Below are 27483 nucleotides of genomic sequence, written 5' to 3'. Positions count from 1 at the left end.
TTTTGAGACAGGGTTTCTCTGTGCAATAGAGCGCTGGCTGGCCTGGACTTGATTTGTAAATTAGGATGGCCTTGAACTCACAGAGATCTACCTGCCTCTGCCTTCAGTGCTGGGATCAAAGGCAGGCACCAGGTATTTTCTTAAGTTAGTAATCAGTGCATGGTGGGTGGTGGCATCTCTGAGCTGGTGGTCCTGAGTTCTATAAAAAAGCAGGAGGAACAATCCAGTAAGCAGCACCCCTCCATGGCCTCTGCATCAGCTGCCGCCTCCAGACTCCTGACCTGCTTAAGTTCCTGTCCTGACTTTCTTTGGTAATGAGCAGCAATGTGGAAGTGTAAGCTGAAGAAACTCTTTCCTTCCCAACTTGCTTTTTGGTCATGGTGCTTCACTGCAGCAATAGAAACCTTAACTAAGACACGCTTCAACTTGGTCTTTTGTATTCCTAGACATTTTGATTCTTTGTGCCAGGGCGCATGGTTGGAGGTCTCCGAGGTGACTACCAGCACTTACATTACATTTCTTGGGGTTTCTCATCTGGGATTTGAGACTTCTCAAGATGGTACATCAGACTGAATATCAAGGATAAGGGCTTGAAAGAGGCCATAATCTTCCAGCACTCCAAAGGACCCTTCAAAGTGAGAAGACCCCTTATTAGGACTAGCATGGTGGGAACCATGTGTTAGCCCCTGCCCACACCAGGAGTAAGGGTAATAGCGGGTTCATGCACTGAAGGACAGAGATTTCTTTCAAGAAAACCAGGGCAGAAGCTTATGCCACCACTTCTAAGTCAAGAGACAGACCCACTATCGTTTTAACTCCAAAATTAAAGGATGGTTAATTTTTGAGACAGGGTTTCTCTGTATAGCCTTGGCTATCCTGGACTCATTTTTTAGACCAGGCTGGCCTCGAACATGCAGAGATCCTCCTGCCTCTAACTCCCCGAGTGCTGGGATTACAGGCATGCACCACTGCATCTGGCTAAACGATGGTTTAACTTCTTCTCTCCCATCCTCTGTAGAAGTCATTTGAATGGAACCTCGTGCTGTGACTCTAGCCAAAGTGCCTGAAAGCAGGTCCTGGGTTCATCACTCTTAAGATCAGCCTGGGATTGGTTGCTACTATGTGAGATTTTGCTGGGCACAGTTGCTCTATTCAGGGCTATACTGTAGTGGCCTCTCACATTGTCTTCTCCACTCCTTCAGCCCCTCTTCTTCTACAAATGGTTCCACAGATGGAACCCCAGATGCACCACTAACTGGAATTTTACTGCAGCCCCCAAGAGCACACCACATAAGGGCCTTCTCTATCTTGACTGACACACCCTAGTCTACTTGCTATCATCCTGAAGCAGCTAGAGCAGTCATTACCCCACCCTTAATAGCAGTCACTTGAACACTGAGGGAGGCATTCGAGTAGAATTAGAAGATGGTTTCTTGTTTCCTAGAAGACTTTGTGAAGAGAAAAGCATGGGATCAAGTCTCTAAACGGGATCAATAGGGAAAAGAGGAATGACCTAGGTAGCCCATAAGACACACAACCCAGAGTCCATTTATCAGAATTCCTGCCTTAGGGCCCCTTTCATCCTGAAGGAATAGAGCTGTAGTTTTTCTTTCTCTTCTTTTTGGTCTTCTGTCTTTTCCAGATGTTTATTTGTGCCAGGGAACAAGCTCAGTGGTCCCCTACATAACTAGAGAACTGATTTCTGTAAGCTGTCCTCCAGACTCCACATGTGAAGCTCTATGCAGAGGGCCAACCCCCTTCAAAAACAAATAAATGTAATAAAAGCAAAACCACAACAACAAGAGCAAAAACACTCACTGTGGTGACTGCCTTATTGAAAGTTTTTTGTTTGTTCGTTTGTTTTTTAAGTTGTGTTGATTTGTAAGTTTAGGAGCCAGCTGGGTGTGGTGGCACATTCATGCAACAACAAAACTTGGGAGAACAAGGCAGGAGAATTCCCAAGAGTTTGAGGTCAGTCTGGAATACAGAGTGTGGTCTGTCTAAAAACCAATAGTTTTAATTGAAAAAATAAAAAAAAAAAAAAGATTAGAGCATGGTGGTAAACAGCACTTGGGAAGTAGAGGCACAAGAATCAGGAGATCAAGGTCATCCTCAGCTATAAACAAAGTTTGATGAGCGAAATCAATATAATTGAACCAAGTCAAATCACCATTTGACTTGTTTAAAACTTGTTAATTAATTAATTAGTTAAAACTTGTGATGTTAAATTACCTAAATTTCTAATCTATTAATAAGAGGATAAAGATTTACAGATTTTATGGCTGTAGAGATGAATTAGTATGTAAGAATACTTGCTGTTAAGAGGACCTGTCTTCAAATCCTTGGCATCCATGTAAAAGCTGGGTGTGGCCACACATGCCAGTAAATCCAGCACTGAGAGATCTAGGACATGCTTATGTACCCTCAAAGATTACAAAGATTACAACATAACTATTGTCTTCTCCCTTGGACTGCAGAGATGGTTCAGCAGTTAAGGGCATTGACTGCTCTTCCAGAGGAGGACCCACGTTCAAATCCCAGCACCTACATGGCAGCTCACAACTGTCTGTAACTCCAAGATCTGACACTCTCACATAGACATAAATGCAGGCAAAACACCAGTGCACATAAAATAAAAGTAAATAAATTTTAAAAAGAGAGTCAATCCAGCTGAGATTGTCAATTACTTGGTGAGGGGAACAGTCTCAGGAAATCTGATTCACCTAGAGACATGCTAAGGCAATGGGAGGAATAATTATTCCCTTACTGAAAAAAAAATGTACCTATACATTCTAGGAGCTCTTCTCTCAATGCAGCTGTTTGTTGATCTTTACTGTTAAGCCTGATGGTTCCCCCCCCCAGTTTTAATATTAAAAACACACCCTCACATTTTATCTCTTCTTTGAATACCAGTCCAAATTTAAACTCTGAAAACACTTTATAGTTCTTTATCAACAAAAGGAAACTTTGATTGCCCTGGAGTAAAGTAAGCTTTTTGTTTTGTTTTCAGTTTAACTCCTGCTATGATTTCTAATCTAGAATTATTTGGTGTGAACCAATTACAAGAAACTGAGCTGCCTTTCCATCCATTTGTTTGATGCACAGGCAGAATCAAGTTTGAATTTGAGTTAAGGTTAAGGAGCTAATGTAGCAAGCTAATTGTGGGGCTTCTCCCACCTGAAGCCCTCTCTGGGTAGTCCCCTGACCTTACTGGGTTGAATGCTGTTGTTATCTCCTTGTCGATTAAATAGGAGAAATAATTGAAATCAGGCCACAATCACACGTGTTCTGAGCCTGTTGTGAGGTACAATATCCTAGGGTGGAAGTCTATGAAGGAGAGCCTTCTCAGGGCAGGCAGAGTGCCAGAGAAAGGCCATTTTGTTCTTGCTCATTCTTCACTGTTTCTTTTCTTTTCCTTTTTCTTGCTTTCTTGTTGGCTTGCCCTCCAGATTGGCTTTGGATTCACCATCATATGGTTGCTAAGATTTCAGAGTGTGCCACTATGACTGGCAAAGCGTTGTGCTTTGATCACCAACTGCTCTATTCAAATGGCCATTTTATATTGTGGCATATTTACTCACACCCCACACTTAACTTTTTCTTAATATTTTCCTGAAATGCTGGCAAGTTTAACCAGGACTTTCTGCAGGTTGGGCAAGAACTCTACCACAGAGCTACTTCCTATTTAAAAACTTTTAATGTTACATTCAAAACTGTTACTACATACACTCCAATGCTGTTCCTGGATCTAGAGTAAGAGTCTGCATTGGCAGACTCAGCCTCCTCTCCTCACTGTGTCAATTTAAAAAGCCAAATTAACCAGAAGTGGTAGCATACACCTTTAATCCCAGTACACAGGAGCCAGGTGTAGGTGGACCCTGTTCAAGGCCAACGTAGTCCAAAGAGTGAGTTCCAAGCTGGCCAGAGCTACACAGTGAGGCCCTATCTCAAATAAGTATATATATTATTTATTATATATATATACTTATTATATATATATATATATATATATATATATATATATATATATATATATATTAAATGGGAAAAAGCAGAAAAAGGGAGAGTCAACATAGCCACTTTAAGAAGGACAGAGAATAGCAGCGTTCCCTGCTCACAAGTCTGTCTTCAGGATCCTGGCATAAGGGACTGGTGTAAGTAGAGGATCAAAATTATTCACAGCTAAGTACTTCTGGTGACGGTGTTGTCCTACCTGTTTTCTCAGCTGCAGCCTTGTCTCACCGCAAGGCCAAGATCTCCTGACAGAGAGTCGTCTGACAAGTTGTTTTTCCCTGGAGCCTCACTCTTCTGTTTGATACAGGACTTTAGCTTTTCTTCTTTCCAAAGTATAAAATTCCTGGAGAACCAATTTCTTGGGGTGGGGGTGGGGGCCTACATTCTCTCCATAATCGGATAGCCAAAAGGGAGGGGAAACAAGTGTCTCTTTAGAATTGTTTTATTCCTGCCAGGCAAGTTACAATGCCAAAATATGGGGAAGCTCAAAGTAGACACATTTCTAGTTTCTTCATGCTTGAGAAAACATCAGAGGGGGAAAAAATTACAATTTAGAAGAAAGCATTCCACATTTTGTTAAACCCACTTTGATATTTCTCAGCGATAACATGTCAAGCACCTGTCTTACCAGCTTAGGATCTGACTTACATTGCAACTTTAAAGTGTGGTTTAAATCATCTCTACACCAAGTTTGAATTCTGTAACTCCCAATTAATCACCATGAACCCGAACTTCAGAAAATGATGATGGCTCGGTTATCTTCAGGTTGATAATCCCAAGAATTTCTCAGGGTACCCCTCATGGATGAACCATTGCTGCTTAAACATTCTGGAGCAGCAACAGGGAAGCCTCATCCTCTCTTTTCCTCAGCATGTAAGTATGTATGCAAAACCACTATTCCTATCTAGAAGGCAATCAGAGATAGTGTTAGGTAGCTAAACAGCAGCTTTGAACCCTACCTGCCATTTCCAAGGTAACACTAGGAAGGTAATTGTCAACCTTACTACTCCTTAGGCCTGCTGGTTGAAAGAATGGAATACCACTGGTTCTGGGTGGAGACCTGACGTTTTGATCTGCCTCAAAGATTACAGCATAATATACTGTTATTTTCTTTTGAAAGAGTTAATTCAGCTGGGCCTGTCAATCATCTAGCTAGGAGTGTCAATCATCTAGCTTGGAGACTACTCCTCAAGAAAGCTGGTTCACCCTGGGACAGGCTAAGGAGAGGGGAAGAACTATTATCCCTTTACAAGATAATGTGCTTATCATGCTCTGACTTTTCCTTTTCCTCTTATCTCTTCTTCTGGCCCAAATCCTAAGAATGCTTTCCCTGATACTCGGAGATTTCTCATTCTATCTCTGGAACCCTCTTCCACTTCTCTCATGCAAATACCTGCCTGCCATTTGGCTGTTGCTCACCTCTATTGCTAAGCCTGACTGTTTTTTGTTTTTTGCTTTTTTTTTTTTTTTTTGGGGGGGGGAGGCATATTAGCTACTTTTTTTTGTATGCGTATGGTGAAATGTTATAGCCAAAAACAACTTATAGAAGAAAAAGTGGCAGGGAAGGCACGGCTGACTGCATCTTTTTCCATACATGGAAAACAGAGAGATCAGACAGGAACTAGGGTAAGTCTGTGAACCTCAAAGCCCACCCCCAGGGATATAGCTCCTCCCACATGGCTGCATCTCCCAAAGGTTTTATCACCCTCCCCAACAACACTACCGAGAAGGAACCAAGGGTTCCTACCTGTGAGCCTATGGGAGACTTTCTCATTGCCCACGACAGTCCCTCATTTAAAAGGCATGGCTGTCCCTCTTTCCTCTTCCAAACAGTTGCTTTGGTTTTTCAGTTTGCTCGCCCTGTTGGTTTTCTCTCAAACTCTAATAACTGTCTTTGAGCTTATTTCTGAGTGCACCCTAAATACATTTATTAGCCCGACAAAGAGCTTGCATTCTTCATTTTTCCAGTGTGGTGATAAAATTCCACCATCTGGGAAATCAGACCTTTGGAGAACTCAGGTTTATTATGCCGGTGGCTGTAGCTGAGCAAATGCTCTGAGGAGCTGGGTCCCAACCCATAGTTTCTAGCAGCACTTATAGATAACGTAGCATCATTCTGACTTTTCTGTTATAGGTGGGTTAGTTTTAGCCTACTTAACCCGGGGGGTGTGGGGGGGGTCATAAGACTCCTATCCAGCCTGTTTAAAGAAGAACCAGTAAGGTTAGCACAGCTATTTTGCAAATGTCTATTCTCTAGATAAGGGGAAGTGGGGGTTTTCAGCTGCAGCAGGAAGTGAGATTACAGAAGCAGATCACAGCACATCACAGTCTTAGCCCTAAATGCAATAAAATTTTAACTCTCTCTAACCCTCCTCATCACATGAAAAAAAGGCATTTTTTGGAAGAGCTTTTCTTGGTTTATGGTTTAGGAGGCTAGTTGGGGGGCAGGGAGGCATGGCAGCCAACAGCAGGCCTGGCAGCTTGCCCAGAAAGCTAAGAGCTCACAGTTTCAATCCCAAGCACAAAGCAGAGAGAGGTAACCTACAAGTGGGACAAGGCTAGAAACTCTCAAAGCTCAGACCCCCTTGCAAGGCCGCACCACCTCCCCACACAAGTGATCAGAGACTTGAGGATATGGGAGATAGTTATCCTAAACCACTACAACTACAGACCCTGAAAGAGGGAATCTCAAATTTCCAAAATAATGATAATTTATTCTGGAGACAATTACGTATTTCAGATTTCACCAAATACTATGTAGAAACAGTTTTTTAGAAATAGGGCAAAGAAAGCTATAAACCAAGATACTTTTCAGATCCATTGGTGGAAACATCAGACAGAGTAGGGAAATCTCTGCCAGGGAGGCGCTGGACCTGCAACTTTCCAGCCTCTCTGCAATCATTAAAGAACTAATCAAGCCATTCGAGGTAGCGCCTGTCTTTAATCCCAGCATTCCGGAAGCAGAGGCTGTTCAAGGCCAGCAAGATGTTCATACAGAGTTCCAGGACAGCCGGGGCAACGGGAAGCCTTATCTCAAACAAACAAACAAATCTAATCAGTTTAGCAGCCATGTAGAAAGTACAGGTACAGTACAGTAGGAGGTGTAGTTGCTTTATAGGAATTTTTATCTATGTAAGCAATTTAGAATAATCAACATGTCTTTGGAAGAATATGAAAAACTTATTTCCCTTATAGAAAGGATTATGGGCCTTCTCTTTCCTGGCTTTTACAGTCTCTGTGAACTCTGCTCCTAATTGTAGGTGTCTGTACAGGCGATTCAGCTGGCCTGCCTTCAGGGTCCTAGCAACATCTTTCCTCATCACCTGCCTGCCACCACCAGGTGCGCCAGGTGTGTGCGGGGATAAAAGGACCCGCCGCCAACCCAGCTCTCTCTAGCTCTGTGTCTTTCTCTGTCTCTCTCTGTTTTAGCTTCCCTCTGTCCCCACGTTCTCTTTCTCTGTCCCTGTCTGTTGGTCTGCCTGTCTACATGTCCAATCATCTGCATCTGCCTCTCTTCCTGGAGGCCCTAACTCCTCTCCCCTTCCTTTCCTCCAAATAGACTTCTTTATACCAGATAAGTTTGGTGGCGTACTCATATATCCTAACAGCAGGTGTGCTGGCTGCAGGGGGAAGTCAGTCAGCAATGTTTGTCTTACTGCCCAATTTGATCTGTTCTTTCAGCATTCCATATCTCCATCTCAAGTTTTCTACTTGTCTCACTTTTCCAACTTTCTTAGTTGTTTTTCTATTGCTGTAAAGAGATGCCATGACCAAGGCAACTTGCAGAAGAAAAAAATTTATTGAAGGCTTACAGTTCAGAGTGTTAGAGTCCATAATCATCATGGCAAGTAGCATGGCAGCAGGCAGCCAGGCCTGGGGCTAGAGGAATAGCTGAGAGCTTTTGTCTGATCTGCAAGCAAGAGACACATATGTGTGTGTGCATATACACACATACATATATACATATATACCTATCTATCTTTATATCACATATATGTATATATGTATATATATAACTTATATGTATGTACATACATATATAACATACATGTATATATACACATATACAGCATACATATATATATAACATATATGTATATACATACATATATATGATAGATGACAGATAGATAGGTGGATGATGAGAATGTCTTAGTCTTTTGAAACTTCAAAGCCCACCCTCAATGACACACTTCTTCGGAAAAGGCCACACCTCTTTCTAATACCTCTCAAATTCCAGTTCCACCAATTAGGAATCAAGCATTGAAATACATGAGCCTGTGAGGTCCATTTTCATTTAAACCACCACACCAATCAATACTATTTTGAGCATCCTTTTGTGATATAAGCTTGTCTGGTCAGCTGTAAAAAAAAAAAAAAAAGTTTTATAAATATGTTATTCATCATGTTGTAGAACAAATGATCCTAATGCTTTCCCACAGTTTTTCCGGCAGGTGCCTATTGGGTATAGAATTCATCATTCTCAATGCCCACTGGATGGCTCTTCTGCCCTAGTAAACAGCACACAGCAATTAGAGCGATTAGCTGCTTACAAAGCTGAGGTCTGAAAGTCCATTCTACTCCACTCGTCTTTACGATCTTCTCTGAGAGTTATCGTGGCAAAGAGAGGGTTGAATTTAGTTTGGAATGCTAATAACATGACAAATCTCCCATACCACTTCGTTAAATCTGCCCAAATCTGCCCAAATCATCTTAATTCAAATGTTCTACTGATTTAATACATGTTATCTAGTTGGATTCAAGCAATCCAGAATCTGTCTTCACAACAGAGCCATAACACAACATGAAAGTCAAACCCAGACTCTGGGATTTTACAAGCTTTATTAGGGAGACAAATGATTCCCATTCAAATATAATTTTTCTCATTGGTATCTAGGCCAACAAACAGCTCATTGCACGGGCACATTTTAGCAGCCATAGAAAGTCACTATCATCTCATTTTAGGTCTACAAACTCCTTGGGTTCATTCACATTGTTCTCCTAAATTCCTGGCAAAGTGATGTGTTATTTCAATAGTGGAGGTTTATATCCTTCAAGCTCAATATCGGAGAATCTTCAGCCACTTGCCTTTGAGAAGGGACATTCAAGGCGAACTGTTCACCTTCTACAGTCTTAGTGCTTTTTCCTTCTCACTTATTACAGATGGTGACAAGTGCTATCACATGCCTCCATGACTTGCCTGGACTTCCTCAGTGTAGGGTTTACCGGATAGTGTATTTCTGTACTTCTGTATTTTTTTTTGTTTTGCCTATAGGAACTTCTATGAATATAGATTCAAAGTCAGACAGATATGAATTCAAAGGCTGAAACTACCATTTACTAGCTATATGGTCTCTGGCATTTTTAAAATTCCCTAATGATTTATTTCTAAATTTATAAAATGAAGATATAGCAAATCAGCTAGGACTAGGTAAGATAATGTCGATAAAGTACTGGGCACTTCTTAAATGAAATTTTGGCAGAAGGGTCTAAATCAGCATAAAAAAAAAATATGACTGGAAACCCTACCCCATCAAGCTGCTATGAAATAGACATGCACAGGACAGGTGCGCATCATACAAATGACCTGTGAAAGTGCCGTCTGCAGATACAGGAAGCGCTGAGGGTCCAAGCTTTCTATCAAGTCGGGTCTGCTCTCCTTGAGCGTGCTCTCTTCCTTCACTAATTGTCCCTGCCGCCCTGTCAGTGTCCATGTGCCCCTCCATGTCCAAGAACATGGACATCCTGGCAAGTACCTTGTACACTCCAGTCCTCTCCTGAACAATATTACCTCTTTTTCTCTCCGAGACAACAGTTCTGTTACATGACATCATACCAAGCTATTCTCCACTGCAAGTCCTTTCCAAGGTAATGCCATTTTGGAAAAGAAATATCCTGGGGGAAGAAGATCGATGTTAAAGGACTATACCTAAAATTACCCAGTCTTATTCAATGTGAACAATTTGGGGGAGGTGTTATGAGAAAAACCCTTAAAAAGTGATGACATTAGGTGATCTTTATCTGTAGGTAATTTTTATGCTTGCAGTAATGTCGGCCCTTGGCCTGGCAGGATGTCCTAATGAGCTGAGCTAAGTTCCTGAAACCAAAAGTAGAAGCAGAGACTTGACCCTTGAAAGTCGCCCTCGGACTCTCACAGATGAGCCCTGCACACTCACACCTGCGCTCATGCATATGCGTACCAGACACACACACACACAAAGTAATAAATAAGATTAAATTATAGGATGAAATTATTAGTGCTGTCCCACCTAAAACAATAGAAGGGCATCCCTGCTTTGCCACCCTATGGGTCCTCTGCCCCGGGCCTCGGCTGACACCATTTTTAACTAATTCGCTCAAGCAGAGGGTAATAAGAGCAGGCCCATGCCCCCCTCAGTACTGCTCTCTCTCCCTGATGCTTCCCAGAGCTGGCCCAGCCCTTCCCATTCTCATTTTCTCAGGACGATCTTTGACCCCTGTCTCCTCCTCTGGGATCAGGCAGGGTCCTGGTATCAGGGTGCTGACTTCTGAACACTCAGGGTGAAACCAAGTCCCGTGGGTGTTCCTGTCTTGGCTGACAGTTCCCAGAAACCTTCAGCGTTTGTCCTCAGCTAGAACAGGGAAGGGATATGAGGCAGGAAGAGGTTTGAATCCTTTAATTCAAATACCCAGCATAAAACAAAGCTACTCTAATGCTCCCTAACCTCCTTCCTCTTTTTGTCAACACATTTTTTTTTTAAAAAAAAAAATTCCTTTTCATCCAAAGACTTTCGCTGTCCTTTTTTCAAAGCAGAAGTTTCAAACATGTTGAAGTACAAAGAAGAGCATAATTAATCTCCAAATGCCGAGCCATGCAACCTTTTGTCTATATCATGTTCTATCACTCCTCCTTATTTCATTACTTTAATTTTAACTTTTCATTTACCACCTATTGTATATTGGTCATATTCCCCCTATACCCTCTTCTTTCCTCTCTGCTATTAGTTCCGTTTGTCCCCTAGATAGTTTTAATTCTTTTATGTTGTGTATTCGTATATAATTTTATCTCTCTCTATAAAACATAAGAACCACAAATAAGAGAAAACAAACAACATTTTTCTTTCTGATAATTTGCTTAATCGGGTTATTTCTAGTTGCACCCATTTCCTGCAATGACATGACTTTGTTCTTTTTTTAAAGGCTGAAAAAAATTTGTGGTGTGTGTGCACTCCATTTTCCTTATTTTTCCTCTGTTGTTGGACACGTAGGTTGGTTCCGTCATTTAGCTACTGTAAAGAGTGCTGCATTTAGGCTGGAGAGATGACTCAGAGGTTACAGCACTGCCTGTTCCTCCCAACGGTCTTGAGTTCAATTCCCAGCAACCACATGGTGACTCATAACCATCTGTAATGAGATCTGGTGGCCTGCAGGCTTGCATGCAGCCAGAATACTGTAGAAATAACAAACACACAAATAACTCTTAAGCCGGCAGTGGCAGTGGTGGTACAGCGGTGGTGCATGCCTGTAACCCCAGCCCTTGGGGAGACAGAGGCATGTGGATCTCTGTGATTTCCAGGCCAGCCTGGTTTACAAAGTGAGTCCAGGAGAGCCAAGGCTACACAGAGAAACTCTGTCTTGAAAAGCAAACAAACAGTGCTGTATTTGTCTTATTAGTCAACATTTTAACCACGTTTATTTATTTATCATGTGTATGTGGTGCACGCACATACGCCGAGGGCTTACAGGATAGCTCTCAGGGGTTAGCTCTCTCCTGCCACCCTCTGGGTCCCAGGTATCAAACCGAGGCTGTCAGAACCCACCGAGAAGAAAAACGAACAATCCGGGTTTTCTGACGTCGTTTTGAGAAAGGGTCCAATATAGCCCCGGTGGGCCTTGAGCTGTGGAAGGACGAGAATGAGGTTGAAGTCCTCCTCCTTCTCCAGCGTCTGCCTCTGCCTACGCTGAGATTACAGGCCCGTGAAATATACCTTATTACACCACCCTGTTTTAGGCAGTTCTGGGGTTGAACCCAGGCCCTCGGATGTGTTAGACCAGCCCCTACTCACCGAGCTACATGGAAGACTTATTTCATTATTTTTGTTTGTTGCTGGCAGATTTTAAAGCTAGCCGGGAGCTAGTCTTAGTGGCCTCTCTGCCTTTCTGATTCTAGAACTGCGCAGAGCCATGCGGGCTTGGAGAGCGACCCCGGCCTCCCTTCCTCCCCCTGCCAGGTCTCCATTGCTGCACGTGAGCCTTTCTCTGCTGGTAACCATTCTTCACAGGAACGTTGCTAACTACCTTCTCTGTGGCCGACGGTGTTTGCAGTAAAGGAAAAGAAGAAAAGAGGAACAGAAGAGAGCAACCTAAGTAACATTTACTGGGAAGGAAAAGGTAAGGCAATGTGGCACTTCCACTCATTACTTCAGCGAATGCATCATTTTAAAATGCCCATTTTGCCGTTCTTCCTTTTTTATTTGTTTATTGATTTGCTGTTGTCCGTGATGAAAACTGGCCTTAAACTCACTGCGAAGCCGAAAGGGGTCTTGAATTTGTAGCAATCCCCCTGCTTCAGAGTCCAGAATGCTGGGGTTATAGGCATGTGACCCACAGACAGATGATTAAAATCGCTTATTTAGTTTGTGGAAGCAGAGCCTAGTAACTTCTGAGGCTCAGAGTGTTAAAAAAAAAAAAAGGCTTCTGCGCATGCTCAGACTGGAACACAAAACCCCAGGGTCAAAGGAGCGCTTAAAACAGCATTTTAAACAACGACACGGTGTGTATATCAGCCTGCTCAGTTCCATCTATTTCTTATTCTCTTGAGTTAGTAGTTACAGAGCTACTCCCTTTTGGGATGAAAAGAGTTTGGAAGGCTTGAGTCAGGCTACTGGTTCTGTCTAAAAGTTATGTATTACTAATTCAAAAGTCTCTCTTGTGTATGTGTGGCTCTATGGTAGTATGCAAGGCCCTGGTTTTGAGTCTCAGCCCCCTCTCCCATTTTTTTTTTTTAATTCTTATATCTCATCTTCCCTCTAGGCTTAGGCTGGGATCTGTGTGAACCCTGACCAGTCTGTATGCAGTGTCAGAACTGAAACCCTTCACCTCAGCAGCCAGCCCACCGCCCTAGGCTCATTCAGGACCTGCATACTCGCTAACCAGCCTGTGTGAGTTCAGAGAACTCTGACCTATGGCTCTAGGCTCCTGTTAACTCCCAGCCCGAATACACTGAGGCTCCTGGTCTCTGTAGTCAGACCTAGCCCACGAAATAACATACCTTATGCCTATATTCTATATGAACTCAGCTTTCAGAACATAGAGACTGTGTGAAACACCACCACTAGTGCCCACACACCAGGAACTCTGGTTCCTGAGGTCAGAGGTGAACCCTGCCATACCGTGACCACTCTGTGAGGTCAGAGGCCAAGCTCCATCTACAACTGGGGAGTATCTCAACTAACCCATCTACAAATCATCACTGAGTTCTCTGTGACTGAGCTTCAGAAAACACTCACCAAGCTGTTGTTATAAAGAAAGAAAATCCTGAGTCCTTCTATTTTACCAAGGAAGACTCAGGAATCAGATGCTGGGGTGAAAACCTGCTAGCTCAGAGAGGCAGAGAAAGCACCCAGCTGATCTTCTGACTCAGCTCAAGTCCCAGCAAGGAAAAGCCAAAGCTCCAGGCCAAAAGCTTGCTAGCTTAGCTGGTGGCCCTGGAGGAAAAGGCCTGCCAGGTCACCCAACAGCCCAGGAAGAAAAAGCCAAAAACTCAAATCCAAAGAGATAAAGAGATAAAGGTCAAGAAGCTGAAGAGGTGAAGAGCCAAAAACCTCTTCTCCACACTGTCTTCAGCACCCTTCAACTCAATGGCCTGTTTTCTACTTTAAACCCGGTCAGCTGGTTTCTTGCTCTGCCTTTTGACCTAGGGTTCACTTTACTAAATTCTATATACAGAAAGCCATGGATTAAAGGTGTGTGCTGGCACTGAACCACACCAAACAAAAGAGAGGTTTTTACAGTTCAAAGTCTCAGGGTTCCCTGAGATCAAATATCCTGCAACACCAAGCCAAGAGGAAAGGGTGACTAATGAGATCCATCAAGGACCAACATGGTAGAATGAGAGAACTGGCTTCCATGGCATGCATGTGTGAGGGCCTGGAGAGAGGCTCAGCGGTTAAGAGCACTGACTGCTCTTCCCGAGTTCCTGAGTTCAATTCCCAGCAACCACATGGTGGCTCATAACCATCTGTCATGGGATCTGATTCCTTCTTCTGGTCTGTATGAGTATGAAGGCAAAGCACTCGTGTGTGAGTGTGTATATATTAAGTACATATATATTAAAATATGTTAAAATTTAATTTATATAATTAATTTAATTAAAAATCTATTTTAAAAGAAAATAATAAACTCCTGAATGAATCCCAAGAAAACATACACAGGTGACTGAAATAAGGAAGTCAATTTGAAAGGGTTAGACTAACTTTGTAACGTGTATGTCTTCTAAAGACTATAGCTTTGAGTTTTAGGTTCAGGTTAAGCTAAAGCCTCTTAGTACCTTTCCAGAGAATGGAGGAATGTGACCCTATCTGTGAGGACAGATATAAAAAAAGGCAAGCAAGCAATGACCTTCACTCAGAAAAAAAAAGGACCAGACCCTTGTCTTTGAGATAGCATTTCTTAGCAATGAACCCAGACTTCTTCTGAGTAGCTTTTGACCTGCAGCCAAAAGTCCGAAGCCCCTAATCTTCAAGGATGAGCTAACCACCCCCACCTTCAATTGCAGCTGCATCCACACTTAGCAGGACTGGCCAAGCTTGAGCACCTAAGACTAACCAAGTATCTTACTTTATAGCTTCCTTATCCAATCCTAAATTGCCAAGACTGCAACTTCAAATTTCCTGCAATTTTTCTTTTAAAAACCTAAAGGCCTTTGTCTCCGGGTGCCACTCTTTGCTGACCAGCAGGGGTGACCCCATTGCGCAATGGTTAATAAACCTCTTGGTTTTGCAACGAGTCTTGGTCTGGGGGAGTTTCTGGGAAGGGCACGATCTTGAACTCCTGAGCTGTGAGACCCCAGGTCTTACATATTCAGGATACAAAGATAGAACTCAATAAAAGGGTAGAAATAGTGAAGGAAAACCAAACTGGAATGGAGCTGAAAATGAACATTTCAATAAGTCAAATAAAAAGCTTAGCAAAAATTCTCACCAGAAGACTGGATCACATAAAGGATAAAACGGTTTGGGTCAGAGAAACAGCTCAGTGAGTAAAGGCTTTCAACTCGGAACTCTCAGAAAGGTGGAAGTTCCACACAGTTATCCTGTGAACTCCACGAGTGCGCCATGGCAGCATAGGAGGTATATGGCACATACACACTATTTTGTCTGTCTCTCTGTCTCTGTCACTCTCTCTCTCTCTCTCTCTCTCTCTCTCACACACACACACACACACACACACTAATAAATATAGACAGATTTTAAAGGATATCAGGACTCGACCACAAGGTTGAGGAACTGAATTAGTCAAAGAAAATGACAACCTAAGAAACAAAATAAAAACAACAAACTCAAATACTGGCCGTCAAGACAGCTCAGCAGATAAAGCCATTTGGCACACAAGCCTAGTGAATCGAGTCCAGTCCTGGAACCCACACAGAACCCACATAAAGTGAGAGAATCAATTTTACAAAGTAGCTCTCTGGTTTTTCATGGGTGTACCATGAAAACCATGGTATCCATGCCAATACACATTTATCAAATACACACAGTAATAATTGCTGGAGGCCCCCCCCCCCAACTTCCCGGCAGAGTTGAACAGTTCTTGAGCGGGGAGTGAGGATTGAAAGAAAATTTAAAAACCAACACACTACACATGGGATCTGTTCAAGAGGGCTCCAGTAGAAACTGTCATACCGGTTTATTCCACAATCCCTTTTCATAGTCAAAGCAAAGCACCTCAGTACAATGAAGGGGTTCGTGGAGAAGTCAAACTTGTTTACCCTGACCACCTGTCTGTGTGATCCTCACACAAACAAAAGGAAGTGAACTTGCTAAACATCCTGTCTATCCCTGTCTCCAGGTGAAGGCCAGGGTGAAAACATGTTTTTCTCTGAGAGCTCAATAACAGAGCAGCCTGACAAACAAGCAGCTCTCTGCAAGTAATGAATTGGAAAGTCATCCCCACATCAAAATAATAAAACAAAGCAAACCGCATGAACAGAACATGCAGGATCTCTAGGATGCCATGAAAAGACAAAAATGTACGAATTGTGGGACTAGAAAAAGAATTCCAAGACAAAGGCTTAGAAAGTATTTTCAGCAAGATCATTGGAGAGACTATCAAATAGCACCTGAAAAGAAATTTCCACATCATAGACTGGTCATAACACTAAATATACAGAACAAAGAAAGCACATGGAAGGGCTGGAGCTAAGGCTCAGAGGTCACAAGGACTGACTACTCTTCCAGAGGTCCTCAGTTCAATTCCAAGCAACCACATGGTGGCTCACAGCTCACAGCCATTATATAATGAGATGTGGCGCCCTCTTCTGGTGGGCAGGTGTACATGCAGACAGAACATTGTACACAGAATAAATCGTGGAAGGAAGAAAGGAAGAAGAAGGAAGGAAGGAAGGAAGGAAGGAAGGAAGGAAGGAAGGAAGGAAGTCAAAGGAAGGAAGGAGGGAGGGAAGGAGGGAAGGAAGGACACTGAAATCTACAAGACAGAAGGGTCCAGTTACATCCAAAGGTGGGCCATCAGTGTAACAGGCAATTTGTCAGTGTAAATTCTAAAAACAGAAAGGCATGTAATGGATGTATTTTTAATTTTTCAAGATCACAAGTGTCAGCCCAGACTACTCTATCCAGCAAAATGACCTCTCACTATTTAAGGAGAAATTTTAAAAAGTGTCCATTACAAACCAAAGGATTTTATTACTATCAATTCAGCTCTACGGTGAATACTGGAAGGAGCACTGTGGACTCAAGAAAAGGATAAACACATCCAAGAGATTACAAGGGAAAAAATTAATGCTCAGACAGTCCCAAGCAAAAGAGAACTAAGAAGACACCAATGTAAGCCTTTCAATGTATGCTGGATCTGGTGGTGCACGTCTTTAATTGTAGCACTTGGGAGGCAGAAGGAAGGTAGGTCTTTAGGAGTTTGAAGCCTGACTGATCTGCATAGCAAGTTCACCATCTCAAAAACAAGCAAATAAAACAAACAAACAAACAAAACAAACAAAAAACAACTTTGAATGTTAATAGTCCAAGTAAAAAGACACAGGCAGCAGATTAGATCATAAAACCGATACCTTCTCTTTTTGTTTGCATGGGTGTGTTTGTTTCTTTTTCGGCCCAATCTATTTGGTGTTCTGTATGCTTTTTGTACCTTTAGAGTCACCTCCCTCTTTAGGTTAGGGAAATTTTCTTTTATGATTTTGTTTGAAATATTTTCTGGAACTTGGACCTGGGTTTCCTATTATTCTTAGATTCGGCCTGTTCATAATGTCTTAGGTTTCCTGGGTGTTTTGGGTCAGGAGTTTGTTTGTTGTTTTTTTTTTAGATTTAACATTTTCTTTGACTGATGTATCCATTTCTTCTATTGTGTCTTCAACACCTGATTCGTTTTTTTCATCCTTTGTATTTTGTTGATGAAGCTTGCCTCTGTAGTTTTTGTTTGAATTTCTAAATTTTTCATTTCCATAATTCCCTTAGTTTGGGTTTTCTTAATTAATTCTGTTTCAGGAGTCAGGGATTGAACAGTTTATTCACTTCCTTCTACTGTTTGTATTTTCCTGGATTTCTTTAAGGGATTTATTAATTTCCTTCTTAAGAACCTCTATTATCTTCATACAGGCAGTTTTCATTTTTTATTTTTAAAGTTTATTCATTATGTATACAGTGGTCTGCCTGCAGGCCAGAAGAGGGCTGTGACCCACCATGTGGTTGCTGGGAACTGGACTCAGGACCTTTGGAGCCATCTCTGAGCCATCTCTCCAGCCCCGTACAGGCAGTTTTAAGGTCTTTTTCTTGTGCGTAAGCTATGTTGGAATATTCAGGGCCTGCTGTGGCAGGATTTCTGGGCTCTGGTGGAGACACATGGCCCTGCCTGTTACTGAACTGCTTTTGCTGGCGTCTAGGCATCTGGGATTGGATCCAGATACTGACACCAGGCTTTGTGTTTGTTAGGTGGGTGTTTTGTCTCTTGCTTTTTCATTCCTTTTTGGACTTTAAAAGAAGGTGATGGCTATGTGTTGTCTGGTAGAACATTTTCTGTGAACCTGGTAGTTGTGGCCACTTCCAGGTAAAATGTGTTGCTGGGCATTGGGAGCTGCCGCTTAGGAATGAGATTAGGCTAGGGGTCTGAGGGGTTCACAGGAGAGAAAAAAGTACAGTGTTCCAATGGGATCTGCTTATTTTGTCTCCTTGGAATTGGGGTGGGGGAGATAGCCAAGGGAGATCACCCTAGAAGGTCTGCTCTAGCACTGGGCATGGGACTGGGGGGTTGGATCTACAGGAATAGGATGAAGGGGGGAGATCTACAGACGCCCTACTTGCCTCCACGGCAGGAGTGGCCTGTGGGTCAGCAGGGACTATCTGCTGGAATTAGGGGCTGGGATAAAGCAATGAATGATGTAGGGAGAAATTAGGAGGGGAAGGCCTGTGGGATCCACAGGAGAAGTGGGCATGGGTGGGGAGGAAGGCTGCAGCACGTTTTCTGTTGCAGAGTTATTGAAGAGGCTGTGGGATTGGGTTTGGAGAGAGGAGGGGATGGTGAAGATCTTCAGTTAGCTTACCCATTTCCTTGGCTTGCTCATCCAGTGCGTTCCCAGGGAATGCCTGCATGTTTGAGGGTGGGGTAATGGGATGGGTTTGGGGAAGGAAGGTTGGAAGAGATCTTTGGATCCATTAAGGATGAGGTCAGAGAGAAAAGAGAGACGGAAGCAGGTGTTCTGTTATAGAGCTGGGGATGTGACTGGGGCGTGGGATCTGTAGTAGCAGAAGAAGAGGTGAAGATCGACAACGAGCCTACCTTCTTCCCTGGCAGGAGTCTGAAGAGTAAATATGAACGGCTACTAAACAGCTTAATAAGTGACTCACAGCTGAAAAGGGTGGTGCATAGTGCACACTTTAACACAGCACTTTCTTGTTGGGCCTCAACTTCCATAACAAGGTTGTTGGTTACCCTTCAGTCAGACAGTCATGCTTTCTTTTGCTTTCTTCTCCTTTTTCTTCTCTTCTTCTTCTTCTTCTTCTTCTTCTTCTTCTTCTTCTTCTTCTTCTTTTTAAATATTTGTCCCAGAAGTGGAGTCGGTGAAAAACAGAACTTTTGAGACAGAGGGATTCAGGGTTTCTGGGAACTACTAGATTTTTGTTGTTGTTGTTGTCCTGGAAGTTTCTTTGGCACCAGAGTGAGGTGACTGTGGTTTGTCTTGTTGTTTATATGTTATTAGCAAAACTCCTCCAGCAGTACAGAAGCTTCTAAAATTAGTCACATAGAAAGAACAGAACAGTCCAGTAACCCCCTCAAAGAGTTCTAGTCTGCCAAATGGACCCAGGGCCTGAGTAGGTGAGTCAGACAGACTGCAGAGATTATTGAGGGGCTAAAGAATTATAAGAATGGAGCTGGAAGTCTTGTGTCCTATGAATTGTGATCAGGCTTACGGGAGTTCATTCTACAGATGTGAATCGTTACAGTAATGACCAAGTCTGACTTTCGTGGTACCTCCCTGCAATCCCAGTACTGGGAGGCGGAGGTAAGAGGAATGAAGTTCACGGAATCAAATTCACGGCCAACCTGAGTTACACAGTGAGACCTTGTCTCCAAAAGACCAAATAAAAAGATGTTGACACAAGACCATAGCTCTCATCTTCAAGGAAATAAAAAATAGATATTTTGAGTGACTGTGGCCCAGGAACACAGGTTGGGGTTATCCCAAATTCTGTATTCCAATGGGAAAGAAGTTTCATAAATTTGACAGTTTTATAGAAGGTTGAAAGCCATAAATCAAGGCAGATTTAAAACACATTTGGGTACATCCGGGAGGTGGGCACAGTGATATGGAAGAAGCTTTTCCATAGGCATAAGATGCTGTCTGATGGCACTCTTAGCCTTGGTGTTGCTGGAGACTAGTGGTCTGCTAAGTTAATAAATTTCAAAAGATTTCTATCAGTCACAAGATGTTAGTTCAGATACGGGGGAAAAATGGCTGTTCCGGAAGGCTAGAACTAGTCCAAGATAAAGTAATTAGCCTCCGGACCTGCAACATTCCAGTCTTTCCACAGTAAAGCAGTTCTAATCAGTCAATCTCTGCAGACACAGCTTCAAACAGGAGATTCTGTCCACAAAGACAGGAACAATGGGTGGCACCCTGGCAGAGCAGGCGCCCATCCTGCCCCTCCATACTCTGCCAATGTGGCTCATACAGGTCAACAAACATCTTGTGGCTTCAACTTTATCATAACACTGGAGAAATAAGTCTTACCCTCTTCTGGAAAGAGGTCTGGGAGGGCCATGTGAGTTCGCTTATGGGAAAATGAACGAAAGCGTAAAACCCTCTATGTAAATCCTCAGACCTCGACTGTTCCTTCCTGTGAGTTACACGAACGGCCTTTTCCTCTGCCTGAAGAAGACATTGAGCCAGTCTACATAGCTGGTTCAGCGGGGAGCAGGGAAGGTCTTAGTCTCTACTTACACGTTGGCTGGCCACTCACGAATGAAGTCTACCTCAAAAGCCAAAGCAAGCAAACAAATACCCCGATCTTACAGAACTCCCAGACCCCTGTTTGACAACCCTGCCAGATGACTACAGAAAACACGCATCTAGGGGTGGTTCTGGAAACCATCTTTGTTGTGTCTTATCACTCCCCAGATGGTTTGAAACCGAGCTGGAGAACGTAGTGTCTATTGTACAGTGAGCTTACTGGTTTTATTCACCACATGGAGGAGCTGATGGATTGTTCTGCTTTGGCATTTTTTTTCAAGGGCCAAATAACTGCATTTACAAAATCTGGATTTTTTTTTTTTAACTGCAGATAGTTAAATGAAGTCATGATACAGTTGTAAAATGTGAAAAGCAGTGTTGGAAGAGTGACACAAATATAAGGAAAAAAAACAAAACAAAACAAAACAAGACACCAGAAACGAACATTTCAGAAGTGATACAAAAGGGTTCAAGGCAGTTCATGTAGAAAACAAGACAATCAGGCGTGGAAGTCATGTACAAAGTAGGACTGCCCTAAGCTACGGGCCAGTGGGTGTATCTCCAAGTAGAACAGTTCATTGATGAAATAAAACCGTCTGCAGTTTTCCTGGCTGGAAGACACTTCCTGCCATTGCCTAAATTGCTTTACTTCAAAGGGTTTGTGGGAGTGGAAAGGCAAATTAGCTGAATGTGTTCATTCCATGCTGGGTAGAAAAAGAGGGGAGAGGAATGGGTTCAGGAAATCCGGCTGTGTTTAAAAGCCCACAGCACACAAAGAGGTAGGTATTTTATGAAGGGCAGCTTCTGGGTACTGCTCACAGAGAAGAGGGCTCTAGGAGAGCAGGACTCGGGGCACAGGAAGAGCCAAGACTATCTGAAGCTGCTTACAAGTATAGGTAAGCCACAGCAGTGATGGACGCCTCAGGGAGCAAACCTGAGCCATGCTAGGCAGTATCTCTACCAGCTGAGCCACACCCACAGCCCATTTGGTTTCATTCTTTCTAAGTTTCTTTCTTTCTTCTTTAAAACAAAAACTCTGGCAAGTTTTATTAAAGAAAAACCTTCCTGATTTATTTCTCACCAGTCCACTCTGGCAATCTTCTAATAATGAGAGAATCACTTGAGCCAATCACAGCCAGTATGCACATTCTGGTTATTTTCCACAAAATTTGATATTATTGCTACCATAATGATGGACGCCAGTGTTGGCCGAGAGCATAGAATTCGATTTCATATTTCTTCAAAGCTGGGCAGCTGTAGACCAGGATGGCCAATTTTGTGCTTCCCTGTCTGGTCAACCTCAGAATCTGCTTATACACAGCATAATCTTCCACTGTTCATAACAAGTTGGAGCCTAGAGCTGCCGACTCCAAAGACTCTGTCTTCCTTTCAGCTACCATCTTCCTGCCCTAGCTGTGGGATGGCTCCCAACCAAGACCAGCTGCCGAAATAGCTGAAGAGTGAGAAAGCCTTATTTGTCTTCCCTAATTACAAATAGACGCTCAAATGACAAGATGTAGCAGAGGCGCGAGCTATGATTAGGCATTTTCAAAGTTTTGCTTTAGGAGTGAGGATGAACCTAGTACTTTTTCTATTCATTTTTATCTCTTTTTTGTGAGAAGGGTAATAATAACAATCAAAATAAACCTGGGGTAAGCATGGGTACATCATCTACTATGATTCCAGTCCTTTACCCAAAGCAAAGTTTTCTGTAAGAATTTCTTCGTGCCAATTTGGCTTAACGGTCCTGTTTGGTGATTTGGAAGTAATTTCTGTTTAATTGACTGGTGAGCTAGGGCGAGGGCTCAGAGGGAGAGTTCTTGCTTAGCATGTGCTCCAGCACCACAAATCAAAGGATGGCGTGGTATCAAGTTCCCTTATAGAGGCCTCAGATGAAAACCAGTTTCAAACCACTTCCACTGGTCACTTTCCAACCCTCAAGACCCACACTTTATTACGCAGGAATGAAGAATGAGGAATGTGGTGAGAAAGGCCAGAAGAAGTATTCAAGAAAGAGGTTCACTGCTCTCGGTAGCCGGAGTAATGTGGAGGACTGAACGGAGAACCCAAAAGCCTGTTTTGCTGGCTTTGGCCAACCATGACAAGGGACCAGGGTTCATCTATATCTAACCTTCATTTTCTTCCTCTTCTCTAGGCAAAATGAAGGTGACAATGGTGAATCTGTTGTTTATGATGTTGCTGCTGCTGCTGGGCCTGGGCCTGGGCCTGGGCCTGGGCCTTCACATGGCTGCTGCCGTCTTGGAGGAGAATGATAAGCCACTGGGTGAGTTTTGGCCCGGTGATCCCCAGGACACAGCTGAGGCCACTGAAGAGGGAAAGGGCTCCTGGACCACAGAAGCCCTGGTGCTTGGCTACAAAGAAATGGTACAACCCGTCTGGCCAGAAGAGACTGCCCTTAATGAAGATGAGGTTGGTGGAAGCAGGATGCTGAGGGCTGAGGCGCTCTCTCAGAGCAAACAAGACTACCTTAGGTATGACTTCAGTAGTAGAGACTGTAATACCCTGATGGCACACAAGCTGAAGGAGCACAATCAGAGTTGCCTAGGCCAGTACACATTCATCCACGAGGAACCCAGCACCGTCAAAGCCGTCTGTAACAGTCCCGTGGTTGACTGTGACCTCAAGGGTGGCAAGTGTCACAAAAGCTCCCGTCCTTTTGATCTGACGGTGTGCAAGTTGTCCAAACCAGACCAAGTCACTCCCAACTGCCAATATCTGACTTACATAATTGAAAAGGTCGTTGTCATAGCATGCAAAGAAGATACTATGTAAGCAACTGGAGGTTAAATGAAGCAACTCTTCCTCTCATTGTCTCTCTTCTTTTGCGTTTCCATCTGCTGGCGTTTCTGACCCCCACTTGGGTGCATTAACTACAGGGAAGATCTTGGGAAGAGAGGATGGACCCTTGCTGATCTTTGTCTTCTGAAAATATAATTATTCTTTGCATTAGAGGTCATCTAACTTGCATTTTGTTCTGGGGTCAGGAATGGCAACGTAATAATGCCTAGTCTCTCCCAGATGCCTCACCTTCAGTCCCTGCCCTGCAAAGGCCAAGCTCTAGACCCTACCTTAGCCGTGGTCGTCAGCCTGACCCTGGACGAAGCACACCTCGGGCATGGGCTGGAAGAGCTTAATGTCTCTTTAACCCTCTTTTCCTGCTACCCGCATGAGGCCTCTGTGGTAACCACAGACTCCTGGGCCTCTCGCAGAGCAATGAGCTTTTCTGCTGCAGATGCAATTAAAGCGACTCTAGTCTGCAAAGCCATGTGGTTAGGTTTCTCTTGCTGAGCCTGGAAAATTACAGAGCCTGCTCATTAGGTGGCATAGGGTGTAAGCCAGACGAATAAGAGCTTGAGTAAGGACCCATTTTTCCTCACCTTTCCCCATCCCCTGTTCCTTTCCTCTTATTTTCATAACCTTCCTCTTTTCTTTTTCCTTTGTTTCCTTCCTCTATGGTATTTTTCTGTGTTCTCCTTTTCTTTTACCTTTTCTTTTTGGGTCCTCGTTTCTGCAGGTTTTTGTTTGTTTATTTTTGCCAGCCAGCCAGCATGTGGTGTTTGAGCTATAGTGGGTAAGCAAATGCTGGTCCCGTAGCCTGAGTCTGGCATAAGGAGTTTGAGATTAGGTGGGAGTGGGGAGGCTGTTCTGGGTTGTCAACTTGACTACATCTAAAATGAACTACAACCCAAGCAGCCGGTCATACTCTGATAGATTTTTCTTAATTAAATCATTTGAAATGGGAAGAGCCACTTTTGATCTAGGCCACATCTCTTTGTGATAGCCTATACAAAGGACATGGAAGAAGGAAGCTCTCTCTTTTTGCCTGCTTGCCCACACTCTTGCTGACAATTTTGTTCCTTGATTGGCATCAGAATATGCTTCTTTGGGATTCCACTGTATACTGTTGACCATCTGAGACTTTGGGATTTGCCAGATCCACACATTCCCCTTATCCTGCCTCTACTTACTATACTTCAGCTAGATATTGGTCAGAGTTCTGTTACTGTCATAAAATACCTGAGAAGTAACTTAAAAGGAGGAAGCATTCACTTTGGGTCCTCTGGAAAAGCAGCAAGTGCTTGCTACTGAGCAATCTCTCTAGTTCCCACAATTTTGCTTTTTTAAACTCCCAAAGATTCCAAGTTCCAAATAGCATAGGCCTCAAAAGTTTCAGGTAAGAGACAGCCGATAGTATATATGTATACACACACACATTTATAGGTCAGTGATGATCTATTCAGTGATTATCCATCCAGCACCTCCTCAGGAGTTATAATAATTACAGTGAAACATAAACCCCCTTCAGAGAACTGAGAGGTTCTCATTCCTGTCAAACACTATATAAGCAATATTCAAAGGGCTTCAAGTCTTCCCTTTCTAAGACAGCAGGAAGAAAACTACCATTGTACATCAGGCACACTCCTGTAAGCTGTCCTTGGGTCATTTGGTTTTTTTTAAAAATTACATTTAACAGAAAAGTAACAAGCTCACAGAGGCCCCACTGCATCAGTGACTTCTCTGTTGTTGCTGTGACAAAATGCCCAGTGCTAGACATTATAAAGAAAAAAATGTTTATTTAGTTCACAATTTGAGAGACTGAAAACCCAAGTTTGGGTGTGGTGTTTGATCTGGTTGTGGTGTATCGTTCGGGTGTGGTATCTGAGTGAGGCGCCTCCACAGTCTTGGGCCACTTGGTGGCACTGTTTGGGAAGGACATCATTGGAAGCAGCCACTGAGATTAAAAGCCTCAGGCCACTTCTAGTTCGCTCTCTCTGATGCCCGTGCCTGAGGATATGAGCGCTCTGCTTCCTGCTCCTCCAACCACACCTGCTGTTTCCTGCCATGCCTTCCCAGCACTGCGGGCTCTTTTCCTCTCTGCAACCGTAAACCCCAATAAACTCTTTATTATTTAAGTTTCTTCTGGTCTTGTGTTTTGGCACAGAGACAGAAAAGTAGCTAAGATGCTGAGAAGCTCCATCAGTTCAGCCTCTGGTGAGGGTTCCTTCAGGGTCACAACACGATAAGTGACATCATGGTACAAAAGAGAGGAACATAACAAAGACAGGAAGCTAGAGACCGTGAAGCAGAAAGCTTTGCTCTTTTATAATAACCTAGTCTCGTGAGGACAAATGTCTCCGTAGGACCAGCACTGACCCTTTCAGGAGCAGCACCTCCAGTGACCTAACTTACCTCTCACCAGACCTTACCTTCCCCTTAGAGGCTCTTCAGCCTCATAGCCCCGAAGAGCAAGCCTGTATCACACATGAACACTTCAGGAAAAATCCACACCAAAACCATAGTTCCATCTTCTGTTAGCCAAGACCACCCAGCTGCTCTGCTCCTGAAGGGGCTCACCGCACTTCCCTCTCCTGTCTGAAGCATCACCGAGTTTCCTGTCCTGTCCTCAAAGGGACAAGATGCAACTCTAAGTAAAGTTTGGAGGCTTGGGTTCTGTATTGTATGTTTTTTGTTTTGTTTTGTTTTGTTTTGTTTTGTTTTGTTTTTTTCATCAAGCCAAAAGCATTTGCAAGCCAGAATGGTGTTACATACTTGTAATCTCAGCACTAAGGCAGGAAGATCTTGAATTCAAGGCTACCCTGGGCTAAATGTAAAATTCCAGGACAGACCAAGAAGCAGAAAAAAACCTGTTTCTAACAAACTACAGATTCTCTCTCCCTGTCGCTCTCTTCCTCTCTCTCTACAGTGCACACACACATACGCACTAAACATTTTTAAAATGATCTTGTTATTTATTCTTCGAATTTTTCTGCATTATAGCTTATTAAAAATAGTGTTCTCACGCAATATGTTCTGATCATGGTTTTCCCTTCCTCATTTCCTCCCAGATCCTCCTAACCCCCCACCCTTCCAACTCTATGCTTTCTTTTTCTCTCCTAAGAAACAAACAGGCAAATAAGAAGGTATACAGTCAAGAATAAAATGAAACAAACTAGCAAATGAACAAACAAGACGAAACAAAGAGTGTGAGAAATACATATACATGTAGATACACACACACACACACACACAACCCATAAAAACACAAAATCAGAAACCATCATATACAAGCAAAAGACAAGTAATGTAGAATAAAAATTGCCCAAAGCAATCAATATGAGACGAAAAAAAATTAAAATACTATCAAGTTCCTTTTGTGTTGGTCATCTATTGGTGGGCATGGGACCTGCCTTCCAGGTGTGGTTTGTAGACCCACCGGGGGAAAAGGAATTTGTCCTTTGTAAGCAGTTATCAGTTGGAGATAGCCTTTTGTTTGGGCATGGGCGCTCCCTGTCAGCTCTGGGACCACACCCAGCTCGACCCTGTGTCCACCCTGTGCAGACCCAGTCTCGGTGAGTTCACACATGCATCAGTCCTCGGAGGACGCTGTTTCCTTGGAGTCGTCCAGCCCCTCTGGCTCTTATGATCGTCTTGTCCTCTATTCCACACAGACCTCGAGCCCTGAGGGGGAGTGGAGGGTTAAGGAAGATATCCCATATAGAACTGTGTTCCGAGCTCTGCACACACTGTCCAGTTGTGGGTCTCTACATTAGTCCTCATATACTGCAGGAAGAGGCGTCTATGGTAACGGCCGAGGAAGATGCTAATCTAGCAGGATGTTGTGATGAGTCCATTTATTGCTATGTTCCTTCGGCAGAGTGGCACTGTTGGATTTTCCTCTAGGTTAATGGCCGATCTAGTCACAGGTATTTGGCTACACAAGCAGGACTGGGTTTCATGTCATGTAGTGGCCCTTAAATCCAAACAGATAG

At 43.3% G+C, this 27483-nt stretch overlaps 1 protein-coding gene across 2 annotated transcripts in view; it reads left to right on the top strand.

Moving 5' to 3' along the window:
* The window catches only part of Rnase10 (ribonuclease A family member 10 (inactive)), a 40614-nt gene extending 14579 nt beyond the window's left edge, over positions 1–26035 (top strand). Inside the window, exons 2-3 of one of the 2 annotated variants that reach the window (XM_060391267.1) lie at positions 12164–12384; positions 22848–26035. In XM_060391267.1, coding sequence (XP_060247250.1) covers positions 22853–23485 — 633 coding nt within the window. In that variant the 5' untranslated portion in view covers positions 12164–12384; positions 22848–22852 and the 3' untranslated portion in view covers positions 23486–26035. Of the gene's footprint in view, positions 1–12163; positions 12385–21481; positions 21589–22847 lie in introns of those variants that run through there. The other variant, XM_021639005.2, reaches the window with a different exon arrangement.
* Positions 26036–27483: the final 1448 nt, after the last annotated feature.

The sequence above is a fragment of the Meriones unguiculatus genome, chromosome 9, assembly GCF_030254825.1.
Source record: "Meriones unguiculatus strain TT.TT164.6M chromosome 9, Bangor_MerUng_6.1, whole genome shotgun sequence".
In the NCBI taxonomy this organism is placed as follows: Eukaryota; Metazoa; Chordata; class Mammalia; order Rodentia; family Muridae; genus Meriones; species Meriones unguiculatus.
This window is presented reverse-complemented; position numbering and strand designations above follow the sequence as displayed.